The sequence below is a fragment of the Octopus sinensis genome, linkage group LG3 (assembly GCF_006345805.1).
Source record: "Octopus sinensis linkage group LG3, ASM634580v1, whole genome shotgun sequence".
In the NCBI taxonomy this organism is placed as follows: domain Eukaryota; kingdom Metazoa; phylum Mollusca; class Cephalopoda; order Octopoda; family Octopodidae; genus Octopus; species Octopus sinensis.
The window spans coordinates 149,871,905-149,891,801 of NC_042999.1; the positions used below are offsets into that span (position 1 = coordinate 149,871,905).

Consider the following 19,897-nt stretch of genomic DNA (forward strand, 5'->3'; position numbering starts at 1 on the left):
GGAATAATAGTGTCAGCAGTAGAGCAAGCAATGTGAAATTTTTTTTTTATTGTTTGTAAAAATTAGATAAAGGATAAAAATACTTCCTGAGTCATATTGACTCATAAGGATGGTTTCCCAGATTCTTTGGCATATACCCTCACTCCTGGATGGGATGCGAGTCCATCACAGGAAACTTACTTTTGCCAACTGAGTGGACTGGAGCGACATGAAATGAAATGTTTTGCTCAAGAATATAACACATCGCCCAGTTCAGGCATTGAAACCACAATCTCATGATTAGGAGTCCAATACCTTAACCACTAAGCCATGTGCCACAACTTGCAAAACTTGGAAACAAAAATAAAGACAAAGAGACAACAGGTTTCAACTTAATTTTATGTTTATTTTGTAATTTACATAATGATACTTAACAAAACAACTGTGAAACAAAGGAGGAAAGTGGCTTGCAGAGATGAACATTACCATACTCTATATACAACTTTTCAACCCCATGCATTCGTCAAACTTTTATACTCCTTCAACATCGTACTAAAATAAAATATGACATGCCTTGTACCTTCTCCATTATTTTCATGTCATTTTTTTTTCTTTTTAACAGATTTAATTACAAAATTGTCCTAATGGAGTGAATTAAGTAAACTTGCAGTGAATAATGACTTCACAAAAACAATAAAAATGTTTAAATTTTTGTTTGGTTTCCATGAAAATTGTATGAATGTTTATGTTTAAACTGATGGCATTAGAGTCAGCAATAGCTTACTTCTAAAGATATAAAATAAGTATTCCTTTCAATGAATTTTTTTATAACAAAAATAAATTAAGTTTAGTGTTCGTTTTTTTTAAAAAAACTCTCCTATGCATAAAAGACAGGAAGTAAACAAAACAAGAACTTAAATTCAAAATAAAAAGAAAAACTCTTTATGAAAGGAGATAGAAGTTGGAAAATCTACCAATTTTGTGAAAGACGAAAGAGTGCAACATTTCTGGGTAAAGAATAGAAATACAATTCTTACTCTTGTATGTTTCTGTTTTAGAGATAAATAAATAGAACAAAGAAATGCTATTTACATAAATACTTCAATAAGCTCTTCTTATATTCAGAGACGTTGAAATTTAAAGGAATTTATTTTACAAAAGTAAGTCTTTCATTTTATAAAAAGATTTCATGCCTCATCCAAGGTTATAAATTCATAACACATATTACAGATATGTGTATGTGTATCTGCATGTGTGGGTGGGTGTTTATGTAGATAAATAAATATATATATATATATATATATAACTAATTTTATTTTGGTTAAGTCAGTCCCCTTGCTATTCTGAGTTCACCTGTGGTGCACAATGTTTTCAAGCAAATTATGACTGCAACTTACCTGAAGACAGTGCACTCGGAGGCAAAACTCAGAATAGCAACGAGACTGACTTGACCAAAATAAAAAAAAAATACTTGACTATGGTACGGAGTACTCTTTTTTCCCTGATATTTTGTGAGTGTGTGTGTATATATATACATACACACTCCAAATGATCTGTAACATTTGAACTATTCAAAATATATGTTTATATACTTTACAGCTCTTATATCATTACATATACATATATATATATATATATATATACCCATTTAGTGTAGACTGTTGGAATACAATAGTAGAGAAATTTATTTTGGCTGTGTCAGTCCCTTACAGGATCTACAGGTAAGTTACAAGTCGTAATTTGCCTGAAAACATTGTGCACTCACAAGTGAAACTCAGAGTAGCAAGAAACTAGCTTGAGCAAAATAAATACACACATGTACTTATCTACGTATAAACACACACACACACATATACATATTTAGTATCACAAGTAAATCAATACCATTGTAAAATCATTTTCATGATGAATACATAACGTGTAACAAATAATGAGAAATGGTAACTGTATGGAAATGATAATCCTTTCATTCTTGATAAATATGTTATTCTATGAAGAATTGAAGAGAAAGGAAGAATACAAAGAAGCAGCAACAAAGGAGAGCTTTCAGATGTATGTATGTAGTGATAGAAGCAAGCAATTTCATGCTTCTTAGATGGAGAAGTGAACAATGATGTCAAACTGAAAAGAGCTGAATTATTAAATACACAGCACAAATTGAGGTTTCCTGTCTCTATGACATTTCATAAGTCAATTCAAAAGTAGTCAACAAACATGAAATTATCAAAGATTTAATACTAACACCTAATACATCTATTAATGTGATTGCCAAGATGTATAACCTAGCTTAGATACCTAGTAACATAAAACTGGTAATCACAAGCAAGAAAGAAAGAAATAAGGAGATATTATTTAAATAGCTCATTATAGAAGCTTACAGATTCCAAAGTACAAGGTTTTCCATGTGCTTACTTGAATATCTTACAAAATTCAACATTTTATCAAACAGAAGTGCTTCACTTCAAACTGAGATAAAATTTCTGAACGAATTAAAAGCTCCAAGAGCCATGCTCAACCAAAACAAGTTGAACAATACATAGACAATAAATAATGGAAGTTTAATATAATTTCTATTTGTAAAGTAATTTTTACTTTTTTCAATGAAATACCAGCAAATGTGTGGAATGTTCAGACATTATGATCCAGCTGCCAATATGGTTCTAACAATAAGTTAATAACATATAAAAGTTTAATGGATTTATGACAAATTAAAATTTACATATTTATAATAATTACAAAGATAAAGAATAGATGTAATTATTTTAAATAAATTAAAGGCAATAAATAAGAGTCTGTATAGATATAGTTAGTGAAATTACAATAGAGACTTCAAGAAATTTAAGAGTTTCTCAAGTTCTACAAGATGAAAACTAAACATAACTGAGTAAAGAGTTATCCCTATGAAAAAGTTTCAGATTAACTCTTAAAAATAAAAAAATTTAGGACTATTGTTGGATTAATGCCCATTTTTCCCTGCTGGTTGGTTCTGTAATAGACACATAACTGAAACCTCGTTTAACATTCTCAACAAAACAAGCATAAGTCTTACACAAACACATGTAGTGTACATTTTGTCCAAATAAAAAGTAGACAGTTGCAAATTACTTGTATTCATTATCAGACAATTACAGTAAGCAATAAAATATTTCAGATAATGAATTACACAGCTGAAAATTAAATACTAGACGTATATTTATATTTTCTTTTTGAGTCAGTATGTTTCTTTAGCTTACTGATGAAAACAATAACAAAAAAAAAATAATAATAACAAAGACAAATGGAAAAAAAACTAAAAAGAAACAGTCATTTCATTTTGTTGTTAGTCCAACTATAACAGAATCATTGTTGTTGTTATAAAATATTTTCAAATGTTCAATAAATAACAACTACGACAGATATTTTTTTTCGTTTCGTGATAATGATTTCCAATTTTTTTTTTTTTTTTTAGTGTGTCTAATTAATAGCATAAACCAAACATATTTACACCAGTAAATGCTATTGATATATATATATGGAACGCAAACCACTGTTTACAAAAAATAAAATCAATAATACAACATGATTGAATTCAAGAAAGATGGAAGGGATCAACTGCATCATCAGCCTCAATTTCTTCTTTTGGAAAGGCCAGACTGGTGAAATTGTTTACAAATAATGAGCACTTTTGACCATGGATTTCATGTGCTTGTATAATTTTCAATGGAGACTGGTCATAACTGAATTAGGAAAATCTTAAATAAAATCATCCTCCTCTGTCACCGTCGAAAGGAAAAGCTTATCAAAAACGTCTACATTTCGGCAATTATTTGCTGCCTTTTGTTCTAGTTGAGAAACAAATTTATTGTCTGGTGATGGCATTTCTGAAGAGTTCACTATCATGGGTATAGCATATGATGATGATACTCGTGAATTTACAATATTGGATGGTGAATGTAATGAATAAGATGATGACGACGATGGCGAAGAAGCTAGTGGCATGAGAACATCATCTGTAGTCTCATCACTTTGAGATTCAGAGTTATTGTCTTTGTTAGTGGTTATATTCTCAGTGGAAGAACTATTAGCATTCAAGTCATTTTGGTCCACTGGGGACATTGTTACATCATCAGTTTTAGTTGGCGCAAGAGATAAATTAACAGGTGATAATGATTCTGAGGGGGAACACGCCATTTCTTGATTCTCTGTTAAACAATTTGTTGTAGTTGTAGTAGCAGAGGTGATGCCAGCTGAGGTGGTTGCAGAGGTGGTAGTGGCAGAACCGATGGTTGAAAAAGTGATGGCAGTAGTAGAGGTGGGAGTAGAAGGAACAGTGTCCATTAATTTCTCACTCTCACTATAATCATACGTAGCAGCAGTAGTTTCAGCATCAAGTGAGTTAGTGTCTTCAATTTCTCCTAACAACGTTTGCAACTGTTCATGTACCATGCTTGATTGCGTCAGATTTACCATTCTTCGGCTATCTGACTCCAGAATGCTGTCCAACTCTTTTGATGAAATATGGTAGCCCATCTTAATATTCTCATTGAAATCTGCCTTCATGAGCCAATGTGGCTGTTTTGAGGGCCGATTATCAGTCTCCCTCTTTGGTACCCGGAGTGATAATGGAACAAATAATTCAGAGAAACAATTATAATCAGCTTTCTCCATCAAAGTAGGCTTACTTTCTTCTCCGCTACCATTGTCAGATTCCTTAGAACCTGAATCTGATTCTTTTGATGCACCATCAGACTCTTTCAAAGAACTGCCAGCCTCCTCATTGCTTCGTTGGTCACTTGTAGTGAGATAACTTGAATTTTTTGAAGAACTTTCAGAATTATCATCATCATTATCACTGGATTCAGTTTTTTCAGAGTTCTGCTGTTCCTTATCTTTACCACTCTCCGTTTTCGCCTCAGTCTTTTCATTTGGTACATTCTTATCTTTTACGTCTCTTGCTTCAAAGACAATTATTTCTGTTTCCTCTTCTGTACTAGCTGAGTTTGAAGATTGAGGAGAGTCAGCAACTGCTGACTCATCACATTCCTGATCTTTTTCTGACTTGTCGTCTTCGTTTAATTGGGTGGAATTTTCAAAGAATACCAAGAAATCTTCCTCTTCATTCTGAAAAAAAAGAAAAAAAAAAAATCGTTTTAGAAAATAATAATAATCAAAAGCAGGAAACAAGGAAACATTTTATTTGAATTTTCTATTAGAATAAAGAAGTGAAAAGAAGTTATATAGATATATTTAAATGAAACAAAAAAAACTTTAATTTATGTTCAACACGTTCTCCCTATTAAGTAAAATCTCAAAACAACTCCATGAGACCTGAGAAGTAACTAATGAATTGTTTTTGTCTTTCTTTTTTGTTAGAGAACACAAAATATTTGTCATTAACTTAATAATGTAATTAAAGCTTCAATAGAAAGTTCTGTGCTAATTTCCAATAATACGTGGAATAAGTGAGATTGTTAAAATTGCAATTATTAATTAAATACAGTGGGGATAATGAAAGAAACTTACAATAACTGGTATGTTACTATTGATAGTGACTTTGAGATCTTTCAGTTGTTCTTGTACAACTTTTGATTGGTACAAAGTGTTCAAGCGTTCATTGTCTTCTTTTAAAAGATGTTTCAAAGATTTATGTGGTACAGTGTACTTCATTCGAATATTTGTAGACCAGTTAGTATTCTGCAGCCAAAATGGGTCACGAGGTAAACGTTTATTTTTTCTTACACTTCCAGGATCACTAAAAATCTGGAAAAAAAAAAAAGAAAAACAAAATAAGAAAAACAAAAAAAAGAAGTCAATATTTATCTTAACACTTAACATTATGAGCTTCAGGTAAACAAACAAAATAATTATAAAAAATATATAACAAAAAAAAAAAAATTTTTTTTTCAGAAAGTTAAAATGTTTGGCAATCACAAGCAGTCTGTATTTGAAAATTATCAAGATATCCTAAAATTATTTTTAGAATTAAATAGAATATCTTTTATTTAATGCAGGAAATATTACAAAAATAGTCAACGTACATCCGGGCAAGGCGAACTAGTGTTGCAGCTGCCAGTTTCAAGGAGGTACATGAGGGATGAACTAGTTTCCTCTTGAGATGTTGTACTGCAGGAGCTTTCAGAAATTTTGAGGTTATGTTTACTTAGAGCTCCTTGTAAATTCTAGTAAGAAAAATAAAAACAAAAGGTTAAATACAGGTTGTTGCTATATTTCACAATTAATTAAAAAACACAGGTGAAAACTTTGCAACAACTTTTTCAACAATAGTACAATATCTATTGTTGTAAGTAAAATTGTCGAATAATTTATTCAACTTTAACTGATACAGACTGTTCAATACACTACTCTAACTCTTGAGTATACTCCCCAACACAACCTAATTTTCAGCAAGAGATTAGACTAGTTTACTTAATACCTTAATTCCCCAATGAACCTCTAACAATTCCCAATTGTTACAAAAATGGAATTCTTCTAAAGTAATAACACAAACATAAAATTTACTTCACTCTATCCATTAATTTTATAATTTAATATTTGTTTTCCCATGCTAGCTTGCCTAAAATGAGAATAAATTTTGAAGCAGGATTTTTATGGTCAGAAGCACTTATCATTAACCCTTGCCTATTCTCAAGTAAGAGATTTTTATTTCAATGCAATTCGAAAGTGCAGAGCTAGCAGACAATTTTGTAGACAAGAAATGTCAGTGAACTTCACTGTTTACAGCACAACCAGAATAATGAGATCATTGTTTGTAACTGAGTTACAACTCAAATATTCAAATAGAGGAGAGAATGATTTAACATTAACTAATAATATAAAATCAATTAAGAAAAAGAAAAAGGAAATATTTACCCTTGATGACATCATTGACTCTTTTCTATTTGTATTTGGACCACTACTAGATGTAATCTTGGTTTCTTGAGATTTACTTTTGGTCAGATTAGCAGTATTATGTGAATATGGAACAGGAGTATTGAATGCATGGAACAATCCAGGGACTGATTGATAGAATCTTCCAACAAGTTGTGTTGCTACAAATGGCATACCTTAAATAAACATTTAAATAAGAATGTTATTTTCAAAAATAGTATTAGTAAAAAGAATAAAACATTGCTGGGGAAGAAATTTAAATTCATATCATTGCTATTATGTTAAACTGATATATGTCCAAATGCGTTTTTTGCAATATTTATTTTTGCTTGCAATAGCCGGTTCTTTTGGTCAAGCTATCATATCTCCAGCTGCTTTAGATGCCAAGATATCAAAAATTTTCAAAGTGTAGTACAACAGTTTTGCTATGGAATAGTGTAACTATTTTTTTGTTTTCTGAAAAAGCAATGGTTTGGACTTATGACACTTTTGCATTATAGCAACAATATGAATATTCATGTATGTATGATGTTACTGAGCATGAATGATGGTGTACACAAAAGTACTGAAAGAAAGATTGGCATTAAAGTATGTAGATGGTAAATAAAAGCATGTGACACATCTAGAGGATTCTAGTTACATAAAGAAGAGCTCAGAGTTTCAAATAGATGGAACCTTTGAAAAAGGGAGGCACAACCCAACCTGGGCAAATATAGAAAAATGTGTGTAAAATGAAGTTGGTGGTGGCAATGGAAAATTAAATGCAAGATATCTATACTGGAGATTCTCTTGACCATTCTGTTGAAATTAAGTTTCCATATAACTGCTCTCCCCATTTTTTCATAACACTTATCTCCTCACTGTCACTCTTATCATAATGCCTGTGCAACAAGGGATGGCATTGCATTGAATCCATAGATATTCAATGCTCTACTTACCACCAACCTTTCTTTATCCCTAGCCATGACTCTCTTTCCACTCACTCCTACCACTCATTACTGATATCCATCACTTCCACTCTTACCATTAAGTATCTTTATTTCTATCCACCACCCTCCCCCTCCCCCAATTCTATCACCCTGTTTCCCCATCATAATGCACATACTGCTTCTATTCCATCACATTACCAACAATCCTTATGCAGCTGTCTCTCACTCTAGCTTTACTCTCTTCTCTTTCAGCCTTTTTCTTTGGTCCTCTTCTCTTTACTTGCTGGGACAAGGCAACAGAGGGAGTGGAAGGTTCTTTCAGTTTTGCCAGAAACAAAATAACTTCTCTCAAGGGCTGGTGCCACTATAAAATGCACCATGTAGCACTCAAATAGTTTGGCAATAGAAAGGCATCTAGCCATAGAAACTGTGTCACAAATGGAATACAGGATTGGGCATGGTCCCTGACATGTCTAGGAGGATAGTAACTGAATAAGAACTAACTTGGAACCAGAACCCATGCTAAATTAGAATTGCTCATGCTAATATGTAAAAGTGAACAGGAAACTGATGATAATTTTGTTTGGTGATATATTATAAAGAATTATATAAAGTATGATTATCAGAACATTCTAATTACAGTTAATAAGAAATATGTAAATGTTACAATTTTTTTTCATCTCTAATGAATAAACTACTGTATTTTAATGTGTATAAGGAACCCCATAAAATTTGGAAAAAGGTTTTTTGTAAGGGATTATAATACTATCCCTATATAAAAAAAAACTCCCATATATTTTTAACCTAATTTTTGGAAAAAAAAAAGGTTCCTTATACTCGTTAAAATATGGTAATAATCAACTAAAAACATCATTTTCAGTCATATTATACTAGAAGTAATATTTCAAAAGAACTAAATGAAAGCTGGAATCAAGACAAGGAACAAAAATGTAATCTATGAGATGCAATGGTTGCAAGATTAAAGAGTTGAGTTACCAGTCATAGGTTCAAATCTTACCATCACCAGTGTAATTGTTCCTGGGTTCATAACTTACTATTACTAGCACTAGTGTATTTGTTCCTGGGCTCTGCTTGGTAGAAAAGTGTCACTGCTACTTCACTGTTGAGAAGTTAACAATAAGAACAATTTCTAATGAAAATGATTCTTTTTCAAACAGTAACAATGTTCCAAAACCCTTAATAGATCATTGGATCACTACTGGATGCTTCATCTTCACAGAATGTTATGGACAGGTCATCTCACTAAGCTACTGACTGAACACAGAAATTGTAGATATGATGCATGCAATATCTCAACTGGAGGACTAAACTGACATAACAGATTTAGCACAGTCTTTGATACTTGTTTTTAGAATACATATCTGAATGTATACATACAATCAATCTAACAATAAAATCATTCAAACTTTAATATCAGTTCATAATTAAATTAAATAAAAAATAACAAGCCCATAACTTTTCTTGTTCATTATAGAAATAGACAGTAATTTTGATTTTAAAACAGACCTTATGAAAATTCTAGTTGTTATAAAATCCATATTTCATACCAGGAGCTCTTTTAGTAGCAGTTAGCAAAATAAAAAATATTCCTTTCTCAACCTCATAGCTGTGGGAGCTCTTTAGTTTTGTGAGTCACAGTATGAACTCATTTGTGCTGGTGCCATGATAAAATGTACCCAATACACTCTGAAGAGTGGCTGGCAAACCAAGCAATACGAAGTAAGGTTGAAAGGATTCTTAAGTTTTGTTGCTGCCAAAACTGACTGAGTGAGATGTGGGCTTTCAACCTGTCTAGGAGATTGGTAACTCCAAATAAAAACTAACTTGCAATATAAAGAAACATCCAATTCATGCCAGCATAGAAAAATGGATGTAAGATTGTGATAATGATGTTTTTAAATATGATATATTCTTTCAATAAAAAGTATAGAAACAGCCCCAAAACATTATTAAAGTTGACATAAAATACTATCTTTACCTGTTTGTGTGTAACAAGGCCAGTATGTAGTTGGCATAGAAGCAGTTGTAGTATTTTGAGTGTAGTTCATTGAACTAACATTATGAGTGGAATTATTAGATGTCATATGCATTGCAGGATCATACTGCAACACTGGAATAGCCTGTTGGAAGTTTTGCTGGAAGGCATTTTGTACATTTGGAAACTGGACTTGGGTGGGATATTTTGAGTAAGGCATATTTACAGGATATGTGGGCCGGTAGAACTGAGGATGAAGAGGTGTTTTGTTGAAAATTTGAGATGAACTTAGTTGCTGATTTGTCATTTGAGCTTGTTGCATATTTGTAGGGTATATTTGAGATTGGTCTAATCTTGGTACTTTAGAAGGTGGATAATCTTCCTGATCAGAGCTGGATAGTTTGTGCCGATTAGGGTGTTGGGTAGTATTTCTGTTACTGCTATTATCTGAACTTCGACCTCGATCCAACTCAAAAAGACTAGAATCACTGGTAGCTTGCTGCACATATAAGCGCTCCTGTAACTGCGTATGCATTCGCAAAACTTCCGGCGTTAAACTGACTGGTTGATATAAACTCTGTCCATCAAAAGAAACTGAAGGTGGTGCAGTGGATATAGAAAGTTCTTTATGTATGTTAAAATCTTCTAAATAATCATCTGCAGGTGGACTGGTTGCATCTCGGGGTTCTTGGTCAGAAACAAGTACCTAAAAGTTGAAAAAAAAAAAAAAAATGATTATTTTAAAATAAAACTGCTTTGTAGCTTGATATTTAAATTACTGTAATATTTCAAATAATCCTAATGACTGCATACCTCCATATACAGACATACACATACAAAAAAGTGGATACATGCATATATGTATCCTCCACATTGTCATCAAATTAACATCCACTTTTCCATGCTTGAACGTAAAAAGCACCCACTATACTCTCGGAGTGGTTGGCGTTAGGAAGGGCATCCAGCCGTAGAAACTCTGCCAGATCAAGATTAGAGCCTGATGCAGTCATCTGGTTCGCCAGCACTCAGTCAAAATCGTCCAACCCATGCTAGCATGGAAAGCGGACGTTAAACGATGATGATATATATATATATATTTGTAGAAAGAAGAAAACTAAAAACAAAATTACAAGGAAAAAGCAACTTACTTTTGTACTGCTTCCAAAGCTTGGTGGATTCAAAATAGGTATATCTACGGGAACAAAATCTGTATCGGCACAGAAATCACTGCAATCTGAAATAATGCAAAATACAAAGAATAAAGAAAATGTAAAATACTCCAGTAAATGCTTTATATACCAACAAATGTTAGTCACAAACTATTCTCAAAATAAAACAGAAAAAGCAGCCAAACTTCTAATTTATTAAGTTAGAGAATAAACAGAATGTCTTGCACTCAACTTATAGGCACTCAAAGAGGATACCAACTGCAATCTGAGAGGGACAGTGAAAGCCACAGGCTCAGATCCTTTCCTCCAGATCAAATCTGCTTCAAGTCTACAAGGCTCAAGAGACTGGAACCTATCCAGATTTTCAAGATGCTTAAGCTGAGAATACAATATGCTCCCATCCCATGAACAGAACACCAGACCATTACAAACTTAACTTGCAATGACCACTGGTACTTGTTTTCAGATGAATGTACAGGAAGGAGATGAAATGGTGTACCTTGTTCAAGAACACAATGTACTACCCAATCTGAAAATTGAGCTCACAAACTAACAATTGCAAGCCCACCACCTTAACCACTAGACCAAACCATAATAGAAAAAAAGGGGGAAAAGAAACATCACAAGCCTAATACTTGGGTAAAATGGCAAGCTGACAGATTCATTAGCATGCAGGACGTTGTTTAGTGGCATCTTTTTTTTGACTCTTTATGTTCTGAGTTCAAATCCTGCTGAGGTCAACTTTGGAGTTGATGAAACAAAATACCAGTTAAGTACTGGAATTAATGTAATCAATTTGTCCCTTCTCTTTGAAAAATTGCTGGCCTGCAACAGACTGGAATCCTCTTCAGAGAAATGTTGTGATGTCAGTCACTTATAAGCCTTGGATATGGGTTATTATCTTATTTTTCTTGAGAACAGTTCTAGGTCTCAAGAAAAATAATAAGATAATAAAAAAATTCTTGGATGCCTTTAGTTGAGTTCAATGTATCTCAAGCATGATCTCTCAACCCACATCAAGCTGGGATTTAGCTGCATCTATCTCACTAGTTTAATAGGGTTCGCAAAAGCCATGGACACATTGTCCCATCACCCTTGGCTAACTAAAAAAAACAAAATTTTCAAAATACTGATGAAAAGGGATCAAATTTGGTTGGCACCAGTGTCGAGTTTAGCTGTAATTTCTTTACCTATCATTAATGCTGATAATGTTGTACTTTAATGAAATATTCACAGAGTGGCTTATTTAAGACAAAATTCTAAGTTGAAGTAAAAAACAAAAAGCCAAATAAATACATATTTTTTTTGTATTAAATTCAAGACAAAACTTACTCTCTGACTTTACTTGTTTTGAATCTTCTTTATCTGAATTATCAGAATGATATGTTTTGGGCTGGCTCAGCAGAAATCTGGAAAATAGAATTGATAAATAGTAATAAAAATAATTACAAGTTTTAAGATATTTCACGTTCAAAAACTCAAGGAATATATCCAAAAAAATTGTCACGTTATGTCACCATGAATGATCTGCTATTGTATAGTTTATATGAATGTATGCTATGATGTTTCGCAGTTGTACCTGTCTGGCAAATCACTCGATCTGAGACTGTGTTTTGAAACTGAAGAAACTGCCTCACAGAAGAGCAATTCTGAAAAGACAAACTATTAAATTCATTCATTTTTCAAAGTGTTAAAATTTTCATCACACTAACTGCAACCTTGTTGGTTGCTGCCACAGTTCTGCCATGCTAAAACAAAGAATTGCAGTGGAACTGTCAATGACCAGGTCACAGTGATGTAATGAAAATCTTAACACTTCAATAAATAAAAAACAAATTTAAAAGGTTCTTTCATGTATGTATGTGTGTTGACGACGAAAAGTGCTCTAATTACTATATTATGATGATAATATTGTCATCAACAAACCATTGACATAAATCATTTAAAGAATTATAGGCACAGAAATGGCTGAATGACAAGTTTGCCTCCCAATCACATGGTTCTTGGTTCAATTCCACTGCATGGCACCTTGGACAAGTGTTTTTCAACACTATCCTTGGGCCAACCAAAGCCCTACGAGTAGATTTGGTAGATGGAAACTAAAAGAACCTGTATGTGTGTGTGTGTGTGCATGTATATCTGTGTTTGTGCTCCACCACCACTTGACAACTGGTTTTGGTATGTTCATGTCCCTGTAACTTAGTGGCTTGATAAGAGAGACTGATCAGTACCAGGTACACACACATACACACCATCACTGCTTTAATGCCCACTTTTCCATGCATGCTTGCATTGGGTGAATGAATTTTCCATGACTGGATGCCCTTCCTTTTGCCAACTCTCATCTGTTTCCAAGCAAGGAAATATTTCCCCATGACCAGACATGTTTTCACAGAATATTGGAAATAAATGACACTGCCTGTATGACAGCAACACACATTTAAAACTACTATGTGATCTAAAGACAAGGAGGTACATACAAACACATGCATATTACACACACACACATACGCACAACAGGCTACTTTCAGTTTGTCTACCAAACCCACATACAAGGCTTTGGTTGGCTCAGGATGGACAATGGTGGGAGACACTTGGCAAAGGAAGAACAGTAAATTTGAAAAAAATCCGATAATTTGTAGAAAAGACATTACAAAATGTGACTATTTACAAATTTAATGGATCAACAGCAACGAAAAACAAAAACAAACTAATGTAAAATCTAGAGTTGCAACTGCAAACAATAAATGCAAATGGTTTTAAATATTTGTCAATATGGCTGAACGCATTATAATAGTCAGCTAATAAGTTTGATTAAAATATGGATGTTAGTAAAGAGCAGAAAGAGAAACACTTACCGCCTAATGTTGTAGGAATAGTTCAGCTGTTCATATGTAACGGATGTGTCTGAGTCAAATTGTAATGGAGGGGAACTGGAGTGTGATACAGCTGGACTAACATTGCCATCATTCTAATAATAAAATAATAATTTTGACATTGAAATATCTATCAAAAGACCAACAAATTTGCAAGAAAGACTGTTTATATTCATTTGATTAAGCAAATACTGAGATATTTAAGTCAACTTATATGTTAGTCTAGACAGGACAACAGCATTTTAATTAAATGACAGATTATTGGTAATTAACAGAGAATATTAAAATATAATTTCATTTTATTTATTAAAAAAAACGTAATCCTTAATAATGTTAATATGAAATCAAGATAGGGCCTAACTATATATAACTTGTATTTTGAATACAAGTCATCATCATCATTTAATGTTTATCTTCCCTGCTGGCATGAGTCGAGCAGTTTGACAGGATCAAACAAGTTGGAGGATTGCATCAAGTTCCAATATCTCTTTTGGCATAGCTTCTACATATGGATACCCTTCCTAATGCCAATTCCCTTACAATGTACTGGGTGCTTTTTCTCTGACACCAGCACTAGTGAGGCTGCTAAGTAACTAGCAAGACAAAGAAAAGGTCCCTAGACTGATTGGGGTTATAGTATAGAGGGAGGTGGCTTTACACCAGGTGTTGAGAGGTTAAACTATGATGGTGGGACAGGCACAGGTGTCTTGCTATAGAGGAGTTACATGGCTATCCAACATTATATAGGAGTGGGTGAAAATAGTAAGAAAAGGGGACAATTGTGTTGGTGACAAGTGTCAGAGTATACCCTCAAGATATAAGAAGGTGAGTATAAGAGAGAATATGGAATGAGACGTCTGGTGGTTTGTTGTGCTTGAGAAGACACGTCAAGCTAAGTAAAATTGTGGCTGTTCATGCACACAGATATGTCTTCTATATCTCTCTCTCAGTTGAGAGATCCTAGTCTTGCAGGCTCATGGATGCTGGGGTCATGTTAAAGTATCCAGCACATACACTCTGTAAAGTAGTTGGCATTAGGAAGGGCAGCCAACCCTTGAAACTATGCCAAAGCAGACAAATGGAGCCTGGTGCAGCTCTCCAACTGCCAGTTCCAGTCAAACCATCCAACTAATGCTAGCACGGAAAACAGACGTAAAATGAAGATGATGATGGGCAAAGAATCAGGAAGAATGTTAAACTGAATTCAAAAAAAAAAAAGGTAAATCAGCAGTAACTGATTAAACTTACCGGACAATATATTACATCATCAACAAAACTACCCGCTGTCATAAAACCTTCTTTTGATTGTACTTCTGATCTGCAGGTTTCTAAAAATTAGAAAAAAATTGAATAAAAATATAGGTTGATCGAAACTTTTGATAATTTTTAAACAAAATAACTGGTTAGCAGTAATTTCAATAAGAAAATGGGATGACAAGAGATAACCACAAGAGTAGCAGAATTATAATACAAAAAGAAGTTAACAGATGTTTACTTACCAAAAACAGCTAAAAGATTATTAGTCTCTAAAATTTTACAAACAAAACAGTAAAGAAGATCAGTTAAAAAAGAATCAAATTATTTTATATGTTCCATGATTAAAACGAAGTATTTAATCACCATTCACCAATAAATAAAAACCTAAAAATCTGCTACTCACTCCACAATCATTGCCATCACTTGTGGTTTCTATTTTACCTTTCTTCAAATAATAGAATGCAAAGAAGGTTTTTCTATAACAATTTACACACATTTGTTTAAATTATTGAGTCAAATGATAGATACCATGATTACATCCAATAATAATTTTAACTCTAATTTTGACAAAAGGCCAGCAATTAGGGACAAGTTGATTACATTGACACCACCCCCCACTGCTGACTGGTAATTATTTTATTGATACTAAAAGAATGAAAGGCAGAATTTGAACTCATGTAAATGGCCATGAGAAATGCTGCTAAGCAGTTTATCCAAATAGCTAATAATTCTGCAAGTTTGCTGCCTTATAGTCAATAATGATAATGTTGGAGAGAAAGCAATAATTCAAGCTGATAACAGAACAGTCAAGAATATAAGACGCTAGTTAATATTAGATAGTTCATCCGACATGATGGTGTCACACCAAATGGTTGACAATCATTATCACTGCTACAATAATATGTTTGACAATTTGGCAGATATCAACATGCATCAACAAATAATTTGCTTGCAAAGATATTAACAAAAGCTAAAAACAAGTTAGACTAATTTGTCCAGAGTAGCTGCACTAATGAATAGAGTGTGTTAAAAACATACATTCACCATCAAGTTGTTCTCCTGCTAATGAAAGACAACAGTGATTAACATATTCACATTTGAAGCTACCAGAACAAATTAAGAAGTCATTGTTGATATGCTTAAGTTAAGTTGTAGAGAGAAAAAAAAATCTTTACTAACTTGTTGTAGATATATTCACCACAAGAGAAGGTGGAGATTTTGCAACAGCAGGTTTTTGTTTGCTAAGTGGTTTATTTCTAGCTGGAACAAGGAAAGACTTCTCAGTTGTCTGTTGTAATAGAATTTCTTGAATCATCCGTTGCAATTTCTGTCCTTGAATTTGACTTTCTTCAGACAATTTTGAGTAGGAGTTGTTTGTATCCTCATCAAAAACATTAGGATTTTCAGGGATTCTAGTAGAAAAGAAAGTAAAACAGATATAATTTTTTAAATTTTAAACATACAATGAATAACAACTTTGCTGCTGCAAGACAAAGCAAACCACTCTAGCTATGATGGTTTTAAGTGGATTTTTAGGAACTATGGTTAAAAATATTAATTCGTAAAATGTAATAAAAATAATTAACTTAAATTATAAAGAAAATTAATGTTATTCTATAGTAAAGAAGTAGAATAAAAATGGTTAAAAAAATATGAATCCCTCACACACAAAAAAAAAGAAAAAGCTTAAATATAAATTTCTTTGGCTTTAATAATTACTTGAGTGAAATCAGACTAACAGCTCTCCAGAAGTTGTTACTAACAGGATAACTCTATTTCAAGTTTTATCTACATCATTTAAATTAAAAGTTAAAAACAGCTATACAATAAAATCCTTAATCTCCAAGAAATTAGGACAAAACTTAATAAAAGATTATAAAATATTTACCTGACTACAGTGTGCTGGCCATTTACATCTTCAAGTCTTTTGGACCATTGATTGAGAGTAGCTGACCATTCAGTTTCAACATAAACCCAGCTTTGGTTTCGTGTCCGTAAACGGTAGGGCTCACTCTTAAAACGGAACCCTTGGGTTGACACAACTGAAACAAAAAAGATTACTCATGTAGCAGAATACTATGTTGCCCAGAAAACAAATGAGTTGGTGGACAATTTTGTGAAAAAGAATTAATGAATCTGTAACATGCTTATATTCTTTGTTTAATGTTGAGCCTCATTGAGGAGTTCCTTTCAAGCATTGGGCCTCACAGAGGCAAACTGGCCGAGTTCCTTTTGAGTGTTGGGTCTCACAGAGGCAATGTTCGAGACCTTTGGCATTATGTCATGGCAGGTATTGATGTCACACAAATGGCACCCATGCTGGTGGCACATAAAAGCACCCATTACACTATCAGAGTGGTTGGCATTAGGAAGGGTATCGAGCCATAGAAAACCATGCCAAATCAGACTGGAGTTAGGTGCAGCCTTCCAGCTTACCAGCCTAGGTCAAACCGTCCAACCTGTGCCAGCATGGACAACGGACGTTAAATGATGATGATGATTCAAAAATGTCTTATCTCTGGCAGAACTTAGACAAACAATTCCTAGTGAACAGCTTCATGAGCAATGCTTTCAGTTATTTTTTACTTTGAGCACTGACAAAGATTGTTTTTGCTTTCAACATGTTGACATTCAACACATAAGCTAAGGCATGCACACACACACAATAGACAGGTATCCTCTCACATTTTAAGAATGTTGCTGTCAAGTGGAGCTGTAGCATGCAAGTGATTGGTGTTAGGAAGGACATCCAGTTACAGAAACCACACCAAAGCAGGTACTGGAATCTTGTGCAGTCCTCTGGCTTGGCAATTCTTGTTGAACCATCCAACCCTTGCCAGCATGGAAAACCGGCGTTAAATGATGAATATTTTTCTCTGGACTTTCCAATCATATAACATGGCAATCAATGACATTGGCTTTGAGTTACAAGATTTCAAAATTATAGCATAATTTTCAGGAATGTAAAGCTTCTATAACACAACAAATGCTTGTATCAGAAATATTCATATATGATTACTTAGTGTGTACAAACAAAGTTCCAACAAAATATACCCTTTGTTGGTGGTCTTTATTTGCATACAATTAGAAATTTGCAGAGTCACATATTCTAAGTAATTTGGCAGCAAATTCAAACAGAATTTTTTGAGGTAGATTTTCTATGGCTGGATGCTCTTCCTGTTGCCAAACCTAACTCACTTTCAAGCAAGGTGATATTTTCTCATAGCTAGACATGCGTTTTATAGAAAGCTGGGAGCAAACCTTAATTGTATGATGATGATACTCAGTTATGACCATCATATAATGTCTAGGTGTGGATGCATACAAACACACATGTATACATGAAGCTGTTCACTAGAATAAAAACTGAGAGTTGGTAACATATTTGCCCCAAAATTGAAATATTAGAGAAATACATAATAATAGAATAGCATGAAAAAGTCAAGTTAACAAAAGAGAAATGAAGGAAGTTGAGCACACAGATGACTGGAAACTGACCTTTTTGATAAACAGTCTGTAAGTACGTCAAATCATCAGGATGATAGAGTTCAAATATAGACATGCCTATTAGATCCTGAGGCAGGAAACCCAGTAAAGTAATTGCACTGAAATAAACAAGAAAATAATTAAAGATTCTGCTTTGCTTATAATTTATGATAACTAAGTTATTTTACTAAATTCTTTGTTATATTTAAAGTAATTGAAAGAAACACAGAGCATCTCAATATAAATATAGTAATGAAAGGGTTAAATAGTGGTAAGCTACTAATACTAATATCTAAACTGAGATCAATATCAAATTTGCATTTATTCCATCCATTTTTACTGCCCACTATTCATGGGAGAGTTGTTTGAGTAAAGTCCCCAGGCAACCCTTCTATAGGGTTCTATCAGAAGCAATTGTCATTAGACTTTACAGTTGGATTACCAAGTGTCACCAATCCTTAACTTCTTTTGGAAGAAAAGGATTTCTTTATTCCACAGGAAACTGGAAGTGCAGGAAGTGTCAAGATCTATTGACAGGAAATGTCAACAAACACTACCCATGGTGGCAAAGCCACAAATTGCAGTGTCACTGTTTGTAGCTGTAGCTCAGCATAGATTGTAAACATTCGGACATACAGACAGACACATGCATACACAGACACCCTAGGTACTTTTCAATTTCCATCAACCAAATTCCCTCACCAGGTAATAGTCAGCCTGGAGCTTTAGTAGAAGATATTTGCCAAAGGTGCCACTTAGTGGGACTGAACTCAAATCCATGTAGTTAAAAAACAATCTCCTTAACCACACAGTGATGTCCATGCTACCTTCTATAAATTTTATGTCTTGTCGAAAGAAATTTTCGTTTGCCATGCTGTTTACTAGAAAGATCTTACAACACTACTGGTGGTGATAATGAGGGTGATAAAAATTGTGACAGATTAGAGGCTGTTTTTACTCACCTGTTACTAATTAAGCTAAGGTTACAATAGAGATTATGAGTGGTTGAAAAAGTGAAGTCTTTGGGCATTGAACATCCTGGATAAAAAAAAAAAAAACAATGGTAAAGAAATTAATTCCACTGGATACTTAAATACAATTAACATTTTAAATATTCATTTTTTAAAAAAATATCAGTCACAATTAGAAAATGCAAAGAAAATGTTATTTTCAGTTTTTAAATCATACGTTCTAAATTTCCCTGTCAGTATTAGATTTTTAAAAAAATAACTGATTATTTCTAAATTTAATCCCATTTAAAGTTAAGAAATGTGAATGTTTAAGATGATCTTTGAAGTTATTATATTGTTATATATAAATTAATTTTAAAATCATTAT

General features: G+C 33.2%; 1 protein-coding gene across 3 annotated transcripts in view; it reads right to left on the reverse strand.

Moving 5' to 3' along the window:
- Positions 1 to 361: 361 nt before the first annotated feature.
- Positions 362 to 19,897, reverse strand: part of LOC115209080 (period circadian protein) — a 57,897-nt gene continuing 38,361 nt past the window's right edge. For 2 of the 3 annotated variants that reach the window (XM_029777184.2, XM_036501482.1), the window contains 13 exons: positions 19,522 to 19,597; positions 18,572 to 18,678; positions 16,962 to 17,115; positions 16,253 to 16,485; positions 15,065 to 15,144; positions 13,799 to 13,911; positions 12,273 to 12,349; positions 10,920 to 11,005; positions 9,775 to 10,477; positions 6,829 to 7,022; positions 5,997 to 6,137; positions 5,482 to 5,718; positions 362 to 5,079 (listed from right to left, as the gene is read on the reverse strand). In XM_029777184.2, the coding sequence (XP_029633044.1) occupies positions 3,712 to 5,079; positions 5,482 to 5,718; positions 5,997 to 6,137; positions 6,829 to 7,022; positions 9,775 to 10,477; positions 10,920 to 11,005; positions 12,273 to 12,349; positions 13,799 to 13,911; positions 15,065 to 15,144; positions 16,253 to 16,485; positions 16,962 to 17,115; positions 18,572 to 18,678; positions 19,522 to 19,597 (3,569 nt within the window). In that variant the 3' untranslated portion in view covers positions 362 to 3,711. The remainder of the gene's footprint in view (positions 5,080 to 5,481; positions 5,719 to 5,996; positions 6,138 to 6,828; positions 7,023 to 9,774; positions 10,478 to 10,919; positions 11,006 to 12,272; positions 12,350 to 13,798; positions 13,912 to 15,064; positions 15,145 to 16,252; positions 16,486 to 16,961; positions 17,116 to 18,571; positions 18,679 to 19,521; positions 19,598 to 19,897) is intronic. The other variant, XM_036501481.1, reaches the window with a different exon arrangement.